This window comes from Anarrhichthys ocellatus, unplaced genomic scaffold, assembly GCF_004355925.1.
Source record: "Anarrhichthys ocellatus isolate YVR2014 unplaced genomic scaffold, GSC_Weel_1.0 scaffold1, whole genome shotgun sequence".
Lineage (NCBI taxonomy): Eukaryota > Metazoa > Chordata > Actinopteri > Perciformes > Anarhichadidae > Anarrhichthys > Anarrhichthys ocellatus.
Genome location: NW_022280031.1, coordinates 10,355,642 through 10,364,853, shown reverse-complemented (window position 1 = coordinate 10,364,853; position 9,212 = coordinate 10,355,642). Strand labels below are relative to the sequence as shown.

At 43.5% G+C, this 9,212-nt stretch overlaps 2 protein-coding genes across 3 annotated transcripts in view; both read left to right on the top strand.

The window, feature by feature from the left end:
* Nucleotides 1-4,581, top strand: part of eif4ba (eukaryotic translation initiation factor 4Ba) — a 10,968-nt gene extending 6,387 nt beyond the window's left edge. Inside the window, exons 9-15 of the mRNA XM_031847677.1 lie at nt 34-349; nt 607-695; nt 989-1,250; nt 1,351-1,388; nt 2,564-2,693; nt 3,131-3,203; nt 3,446-4,581. Coding sequence (XP_031703537.1) covers nt 34-349; nt 607-695; nt 989-1,250; nt 1,351-1,388; nt 2,564-2,693; nt 3,131-3,203; nt 3,446-3,523 — 986 coding nt within the window. The 3' untranslated portion in view covers nt 3,524-4,581. The remainder of the gene's footprint in view (nt 1-33; nt 350-606; nt 696-988; nt 1,251-1,350; nt 1,389-2,563; nt 2,694-3,130; nt 3,204-3,445) is intronic.
* Nucleotides 4,582-7,223: 2,642 nt separating this feature from the next.
* Nucleotides 7,224-9,212, top strand: part of LOC116385669 (tensin-2-like) — a 28,499-nt gene continuing 26,510 nt past the window's right edge. For both annotated transcript variants that reach the window (XM_031851342.1, XM_031851333.1), the window contains exon 1: nt 7,224-7,623. In XM_031851342.1, the coding sequence (XP_031707202.1) occupies nt 7,501-7,623 (123 nt within the window). In that variant the 5' untranslated portion in view covers nt 7,224-7,500. The remainder of the gene's footprint in view (nt 7,624-9,212) is intronic.

Genomic DNA, 9,212 nt, shown 5'->3' with positions numbered 1-9,212 from the left:
ATATATTTTTTTTTTTTTTTCCTGCTCGCACAGGAGCTGCTGTGGAGAGACCCAAGTTGGTCCTTAAGCCCCGTAGCATGCCCAAGGACGAAGAAGGTGGTGGCGGTGGAGGAGGCAGTGGTGGCGGTGGCGGTGGTGGCGGTGGTGGCGGTGGCGGCGGTGGTACCACCCCAGCTGCACCCCCGAGCTCCGGCAGCAGGACCTCGTCCATCTTTGGTGCGGCCAAGCCGGTTGACACAGCAGCCAAGGAGAGGGAGGTGGAGGAAAGGCTGAAGAAAGAGGAAGAGAGACTGCAGAGGCAGCTGGAGGACGACAAAGGCCGGGGACCCGACAGAAAGATGCGAGACAGGTCAGGGGTCGATATCAATAGTCTACACCTTAGTTTTGATGAGATGATGACTCTATTTGGGATAGTTTTCTAATACTCAAGTTTGCTTGGAGTTTATTTATGATTAAATATATTTCAGGAAGATTTTAAGGGCAGACACATTGCACTTAAAAGTTACATGTGTATTAACATCATACGATACAAAGAATCTATGTGATTGTGTTATGTTTTGTGCAGGCCTTTTGTAAGCTTTTTGTTTTGTTTTGTTTTGTTTTCAGGGACCCAAGCTGGCGTACTGAAGAAACTCATACTCAGCGTTCTCGCACAGGAAGTGAGTCTTCACAGCAAGGAAGTACTTCTGGAAGAGGTGAGATAACTCTGCATTTAATCCTGATGGAGCTTGCCTTCAGATATCTGGTTTCTCCTTATAAGCCTGAAGGGGCAGTATTGTTGGGAGCGTGTATCCTATTTTGTGTCCCTTTTTTAGACTTTTTATTGTCTAAAAAAATGCTGCCGTCTTCTGTTCTGGCAGTGTTCTTTAAACAAAACCACCAAGACAAACAAAATTTGGTGAATATCTTATAAAGTGGTAAAAGAGTTGAAAATATTATTGTGATATAAAACGGTAAGAAACAACGTGCTCCTCTTTTACTCCACCAGGCTCCCGGTGTCGAGATGGTGAGCGCTCTGGAGAGAATGAGGTTTTCAGTGCGAGAGAAGGTGAGCCCTCCTCCCCTGGGACCTCACCGCTGCCCCCCCCTATCAGCAGCTCCAAGGAGCCGCTGAAGGTGGTGCCTGCACCTCCTCCAAAGGAGAACGTCTGGGCCAAGAGAAGTGCAGCCAGCACAGGCTCTAGCGAGGGTGATGGGCGACCTCCAGTTTCTCCTGTCTCTCCAAGTGATTCAACTCCTCCCAAGCTCAGGTGAGAACTCAACATACTGCATGTTAGACAGACTGCTCAGAGTCAAAGTAAAGTGAGTGTTTTGTATGCCTTTCCCTGATTGTTCTTACTTTCTCTTCAGCTCCCCGAGTTCTGCAGATGAAAGAGAATCTGGAAAAGGTAAGGCCTACTGATGAAAGGGAGATTTTACCCAAACCAAACTTCAGTATAGACTATAAATACAATCGAGCAAACTATGTTAACTATGAAAGGACTAAACAAAAGCAAAGAAAGCTGAAGACAGTTTTGTAACCACTTTCATACATCGCAATCATGTGTGATAATGGAGACTTTGGATGAAGACATGAATGTCCAGAACCATATTGGCAACAAAAGTCCCAAAACAAAAATAGTGGATGGATGAAAATGAGACAACATTGCTGTTCTTAAATTCCCATTTACTAGTGAGGCAAAAATGCAAAGTTTAGGACCAGTGGAGAGGTCAAGTTATCTTAATCCAAGTGGTTTAGTCTCTGTAAGGTGGCCTTTTTAAGGCTCTTCTTATGAAGCTCAGTGTCCTTTAAATCACTTGCAATTAAATCAAATAACTGATGGGAACTCAGTCATTAGTTTCAGATGTTTTTAGAGGTTTTGTCATCAACGGAAGGAAGTGTTTAAAAGGGTAAAGTGTTATTCAGCATCCAATAGTTTTTGCAAACTTTTAAATATTTCCTTTTTGTGATCATTGATGCTGATATGTAAATGGTTTCAAACTCTTCTGTGGTCCAGAAAAGGCAACTAAGGTTTGCCTGTAAACTGATCTGTGATCTTTCAATTCATAAAAGGTCAAACTTCACTCTACAGACAGGGTGTCCAATCCTTACTGTACATGCAGTGTTATTGTGTATCTTCTTGCTAAGAGTGTATTCATTACAAGGGGAGCACTGAAATATTTGTCATATTAGTCTGCATTGTATGGTGCAGAATAATATGCACATGCACCACCATTCTGATTTGAGAAAGAAAATGTATCGGGTTCAGACTCGAGCAATCTTTCCCAATGTACAAACACTGAATACCTTCATTATTAGCAGTACTCTGACTTGCTTTTCATTGTTTTGGCACCTTTGTCACAGCTTTCGAGCCAATATCAAATTTAAATGAAATGAGTTGCACTGTACAAGCTCAGCTTGCATTCAAGCAGTTGTGCACCTCTCATCTGGCCCTACATCAGTGACTTGCACTTCATGAATCCAACCCAGTGGCTGTCCTATGCTGCAGTGTGTTGTGAGTGTGGTCTACTGTAGGAAGTCCAACAACCTCCCTTCACTCAACTGTCTGGCTTCTCTTTTAAGATGAGAACAAGGCTGACGGTATGCGTCGGGACCGGGGTCCCCCAAGGGCACGAGGGGGGCCTGCAGGGCCTGGAGCAGGGCGGGCCCGAGGAGAGGGTCCCAACAGAGACCGAAGAAAGGAGGCAGACAGGTCAGCCATCCAAAGCTAGCCACTCCGAAGTTCTTAATGCGACTAGGAGAACTTTTTCTGGGCATCTGTAAAGAATGGCCTATGCTCAGTTTCACGACATTCTGGTCAGCCAGGGTTTCTGGTGTGCACATTTAATGCTTTACCTTCTCTACTCCAGATATCCACATGGTGTAGCACAAGAAATGATTCATTATAGCGCTAAAATATCAACAGTAAAACATAAATTGGACCTGAAATTTGAGTTTTATTTGAGGCTTTTCTTCTGAAAATGAGAACTGAGCACGGTGTGAACTGGGTGCCAAGCAGCTTTCAGATGATGGAAATATAGTTTTTGCTCCTTTTCGTTTGTCTTGTAAGCTGTGTGTGTTTGAGGATTCACAGCAGAAGCACTGAGGTCTACCAATAGATTTTAACCTCAGTGTTCGCTCTGATTGTAGAAAGGATAACAGAAGAGACCGAGACTCCAGACCACCCCCAGAGCCAAAGAAATTTGAAGGAGCCCCAGCCCCTGTAAGTCCTTCACTGCCAAGGATTAGTCAGACTTCACCTAAATTATACTTCATTAAAGGGTGTCCCCTAAAGCCTTGAGTTGTTTTACCAGTGCTCCCCCGTACATTATAGGCTTTAAAAACATCCCTTTTTCCCCTAATGATGCATCCTCCTTGACATCTTGTCTTTTGTATACGCTCTTATTTGTTTAGCATCCAAAGCTAACCGTTCTGATCCAGGTTCCGTTTTTGTTTTGCCTTCAGAAGTTCAGCTCAGCCAGTAAGTACGCCGCTTTGCTAATGGACGAAGACCAAGGAGATGACGCAGAGGACGTAGAATAGAAAGAAGATAACGAGACAAGACCCGAAAGCGCAAGAAGAAGAAGAGGAGAAGAAGATGACCGCTGAAAAAGTAATCTCACATAGCTTATGAAAAAACTCCTCACATGGAAGAGGCTCCTGGGAGGACTTCACTCCCTCCTTCCTTTCCTCCTACAAACCTGTCCTTTTTCTTTCAAAACACCCACCCATCCTCCCTCCCCCGCCCCAACTTCAGGACTATTCAGCTTCTTAAGAATAGTCGCATACTGGACTTGTTTTAAATGGAAAAGGAGTAGCTGACACATGGAAAAGTGATGGATAACATTGAATTAATTGTAATAAATAAATGGAAAAAGTGGGGAAAAAATGAATTTGTATATTTGTGTATCACTGATGTGGTGAGGTTGGATGATATGACAGAAGATGTAGTTTACTAAGTGGAACCTGTTTTTTTTTTTTTTTTTTTAATATCTTTTTATCCATTTTTGATTCATTGACTGGCATAATTACTGGATCAAATGCATTACTATTCATTATAAGCCTTTTTATTCTAAATTAAAGTATTATTATAGAATTATTTTAAATCAATCGCCTAAATCAAATTTATTCACGAAAATTGTTCAAGAAAACCCCGTTTTCCAATACTGCATCATAACTGTTGAGATGGGTTACCAGTGTAAAACCATTTGTCATGTGTGCAGCACCATGTAGCATGATTGAACTGCTTCCAAGCTGATTCACAGTATTGCAATAGAGGACTGTGTAATGGACTAAAGTATTGCAGGAGTGACTAATATTTTTCAAAAAGAAAAGAAAACACACAGCCGCTGCACGATTCTCACTGAATTTAGTGCCATCACTATTATCCTCAGTCATTGCATTGATGAAAACCATTAAAGGCTCATAATGGTTGTTTAAAGCTGTCTTAAAGATGCTCCACAGCTGTCTAAATCATTCACTCTTTCAGAAGTGAGTAATACAAAATATTTGGGGAAAGTCTGGAGTTGCCTAGGATGTGAGGATTTCCATGAACATGTCTTCCAATTTTCAATAAATTGGGGTCATCTTGTGCGTTCAAATAGTATGTGGTCATTTCTTATGTATGCGTTTCTGGATGGATTCGGTGGTTTGGGAAATGGCTAGTTCCTACACACTTACCATCAGACCGTGTCAGTCACATGATGGTGAGTTGCATCGTCAAACAAACCATTTTTACGTGCAACAACAAAGTATTTCTCCTCCGCTTGCTGTTCTCCTGGTGTGGTCTAACATTTTACAGTATTTCTTCAGTCCCGGCCCCCTGCTGAGCTCTGGGCTCCTGGTGGCAGCTGGTTAGGATCCTGCTGGGCTTCACATCCCACACAGACACACAGGGCACCCACTAAGCTGTAACACAGGACTCCTCTAGAGCCCTGAGTAGCAAGCCTTTCTCTTCAGCATACTAGTGCCTGGCAGAGGGAAGGGTACCAATATGAAATACATTGGTGTAATATCAATACCTAATGGAGATTTAAACATGTTTAATATATCATGGAAAGCAATTAGTCTCATGAAGGAGTTTGTGTATGCTGAAGCTCAGTTGTCTGCTACTTTTATCACCGCTATAAACAAATCGTCCCTGTATTTGTTCAGAGTACATTGATTTTAGAGTATATTGTTTTTATGAAGTAGCCACTCGTAGAGCATAAAGTGTGTGGATGTGAGACAGAAATATGCTGACTCACTTGGCGGACAATGTAAGAGACAAAAGGGCTTTTTCTTATTCGTGTCTCTGTTAATGGTGGCACTGAAAAGGGAAACTGGTAAGATATAAAGTAATGTACCGGAGTTCAGGTGCCATTCTAGGAGATAAAACATCTGGGTGAAGTAAAAGGGAAAAAAAGTTCATCCCTGCTGTTTGTACGGTTTCATGTAGTTCTGCATGATAGCGAAGTGAGCAAAGGATTCCTCTTCATTGTGAGGTTGCAAAGTGTGTGTGTGTGTGTGTGTGTGTGTGTGTGTGTGTGCCCAGTGGTGGAATAACTGGAGTATTACTCAAGTACTGTAATCAAGCACACTTTTAATAAGTACTGATATTTTACGCTTTTTATTCATCACTGCATTTCAGTGGGAAATAGTGTTTTAGTTACTATTTACATGTAAACATGAAATGCTCATCGTTTTAATCACCCGACTGTGTAAAAAGTGGTCATTCGCTTCACTTTTACCGGCAACAAGATGAAAGGTTTTTAAATTATACTCATTACCTTTTGTTTGTTCTTTTGCTCTAAGCTTCTGTAATTGTAACGCTGGGATTAATGAAATAATCTAACATTAATGCATGCTATTTTTATATAGTAATTCCACTTTTACCTGGTACAGATCTGAATACTTCTCTACTGCATGTGACGGTAAAAAGAGACGTCTTTGTGCGCCATTCGCCCCCCCCCCCCCACCCCTGTGGCCATGTGAATCAGCAGCTGGTCCACACAGGAGGGTCCTTCCATCCACTTCAAGCCACAATATGACTCGGGTTTGCGTCAGTCAGGTCCCTAGATGATGTATCAAATGAAACATGCCATCAAGTTCTCTATTTAAATCTATAATCCGTCATGACTGTGTCTGCTGACGTCGAGACTGTAACACAGAGACATGAAAACTTCACTTATGCACTTACTAATGCATGCTGATGGTTTCTTCGGCTAATTTAGCTCACGGCCACAGATTTGTCTCACTTTAAACCAATGACTGCTTTGCATGGTCTAACCAGAGGCCTAAAACATGGTTTTAGAAAGAGCTTATTGTGTGAGATTTTCCTTGCGCAACCCTAAAACCTCCAGCTTGAAGCAGTATTTTGTCTGGAGATCCCGGTTTGGAGAAATACAGTTGTGTATGCGTGTTACAGAGAGAGAGGGAGAGGGGGGGGGGAGATGCAGTCTGAAGGAATTTAACTATTGGAGTAGCAGATCTAAGATGTAAGCACAGAGCCTATCATTGTTTGGGGAGCAATAGACGGAAGAAAAGAGAGGACATTCATGGTGTTGGCACGTGTCCTATTAAACAGGGTCTTGGGATTTATTACATCTTAGTATTTTCACGTCCAAGGGAGATGCAGGGATCCTGTTTACTAGCAACGCAGGCACGCAAGTCGTCACTTCCTCACAACAAGCTGACGGGAGGAAGATGTGGGATGATCGATACATTAGGTTCTCATGTGCAAAGTTACAGAGTCTAGAGGGATGACGTGTGTGAAAGAGGCTCTATCTAATCACTCCCCCATGAGGAAGAGGAGGGTTAGAGGAGCTGAAGTGAAGCCAAAGGAAAGAGGAAGGGCCTGACATCAACAAGTCAAAACAGCTGCCCCCTTCTCCCCCATGGAGAGACAGCAAGAGGAGCCTGATGGAGTGAGAGAGAGAGAGAGAGAGAGAGAGAGAGAGAGAGAGAGAGAGAGAGGGGGAAAGAGTGGAGGGCCTGTAAGTGTGGAGTGGGAGAGAGCGACGTATGAGACATTTGAGGGTCTGTAAGAGACGAAGGTATTGGCAAGTGAAAAGGGGGGAGGGAAGCAAGAGGTGGTGAGTGTATGCTTGCATGCTTTGCACAGTGAGGATAGCCAGAGAGCAAGGGACAGGGAAAAGTGTAAGAGGAGAGGTGGGTGGGGGGGGGGGGGGGGGAGGTGGGAGAGGTCTGGGCGTGGTGACACTTTTTTGGAGGGGTGAAAGAGAGGTTGTAAGAGGAGAGGGGGGAAAGGAGAGAAAAAAAAAAAAGTCATCTGGGGTGGATTTCAAGGCAGGGCAGGCTGTCAGAGAGAAGGGCAGAGGTGTGAGGAGTCACTGGGGAAGAAGGAGCATGTTGGAGAGGAAGACGTTGGCTGTCGCAGAAACTTAAGGAGGCCCTTCATAACATGAAGCGCTGAGAGGAGGAGGAGGAGGACCTTCTGGAGCAAAGCACTTCTGCGGAAGGAGCGGATAAGAGTCGAGGAAATTAAAGATACGAGGCGAAAAGAGGAGTCTTCTGGAAGTATGGGGTGCGTTCACAGCATGAGCACTGGCAGGATGAAGACACATGGACCTGATACTGACCCAGGAGGAATCCCCATAAAGGCAGAGGCTGAGGTGCATCCTGACATCCTTCAACTTGCTGAGGTAAGTGAATAACTGCTCTTTAGGGAACAGTAAACATTGGGGTTGTGCATGGCAGAAATGCCTCGCTTCTGATCGTACAGTATGTGGAGTCCATTAGGAGCTAAAGCAAAAAAGCATTTTGCAGTTTGAGGATAAAAGATCATGATAGAAGTTCTGTATGTTTGGATGTACATTATTGCTTCAGTTGTTTCAAATAGCCAGACATACGGCTTAGTGTTTTATCATTTGACTCAGAAGACGAAGCTGGACTTTGTTTAATTATTATACACTACATTCACCGCATACTAGTTAACAGACATCAACCAAAGGAATCCAAAGAATTACTACTACCTTTCCGAATTAGATGACACCAACGTAGTTCTCTCTCTCTTACAAAATATTCTTCCTCTGTGGTTTTTGAAGCATCTTGTGCAGCACATGCTTGCGTACCGAAGGATGAACGTGTGTTTTAAAGGTTCCTGCATCAGACGCACAAATTTGATGCGATAGTAATCTCATAATGTTAATGAGATTGGTCAAAAGTTTGATTTTGATAGCCTCGTGAATTTCTCACTCCTGCTGCGTAAAAAATGAGATCGTTGGCGAGGAACGATGGAAATAGATACAGAGAGTGGCGGACGATCCACTTGATCCCTGTTAATCATGTCTCTCCGGGTTCAAGAGGAAGTGGTATAGGTTACTGTTAGGTTCTGACCCGCCGTCTGCCTGGCTGCTGGCTCTATTTAGGAACATCTATGGATTTAGGAGCAAGCCACTTAAAGCCTCTGGAGGACTTTTATAGAGACTAAAATAAAAAAAAAAAAGTGTCTGTTGGTTTAGGACCAAGGCTATGCACCAGAATGTGTGCGTTCTCTTACATGTCAGAGTAAATCACTCTCCGGCATGCTGTGTGTCAGACGAGATGGATAAACAGAAAGAAAATGAATTTCAAGTAAAGTCACTTTACTTTCACACAGTGCTGCACAGTGAACTTCTGGATCTTGCTGGAACAAAAAAAACATGACTCAGATCACATGTGGCTGCAAATTCCCTAAAGACCTGATTGTGTGTGTGTGAGTGTGTGTGTGAGTGTGGGTGTATCTGAACGTGCCATATTATGATTACATAGTCCCAGCTGAATGGGTGGACTCTGCAAGGGAGAGGAATGAAATATGTCATACATGCAACAGTCTAGGAGGTCTCTATGTTGTTTGTAGTGTGTGTCTCTTTTGTCTCTGTCTCCGTCTCGGCATCTCTTTCTCACACACACAAGCACACACTCATTCCCGCACCTATTTTCAGCCGTTTCATGGCTGTTTGGGGGTGACAGCCCCTACTCGAGCAGGTTATAAATATCCTGCCAGGACTAGAGCATACCCCTGACTTGCCACCTGCTCCCGTCCCTTCCTGAGAGGATCGTGTGTGTGTGTGCGTGTGTGTGTGTGTTACCCAAAGCTAGCGGTTGTGGCTCCTGCTCTCCCGTATGTCATTACTAGTGCGACCGAGGAATTTAGTGCTGAGGGGGGGGGTGTTACTGTACACTGTATTTATTTAGTGTGTGTGTGTGCTGCATATTTTTTTGTTTATATTTATGAATGAATTAGCACAAT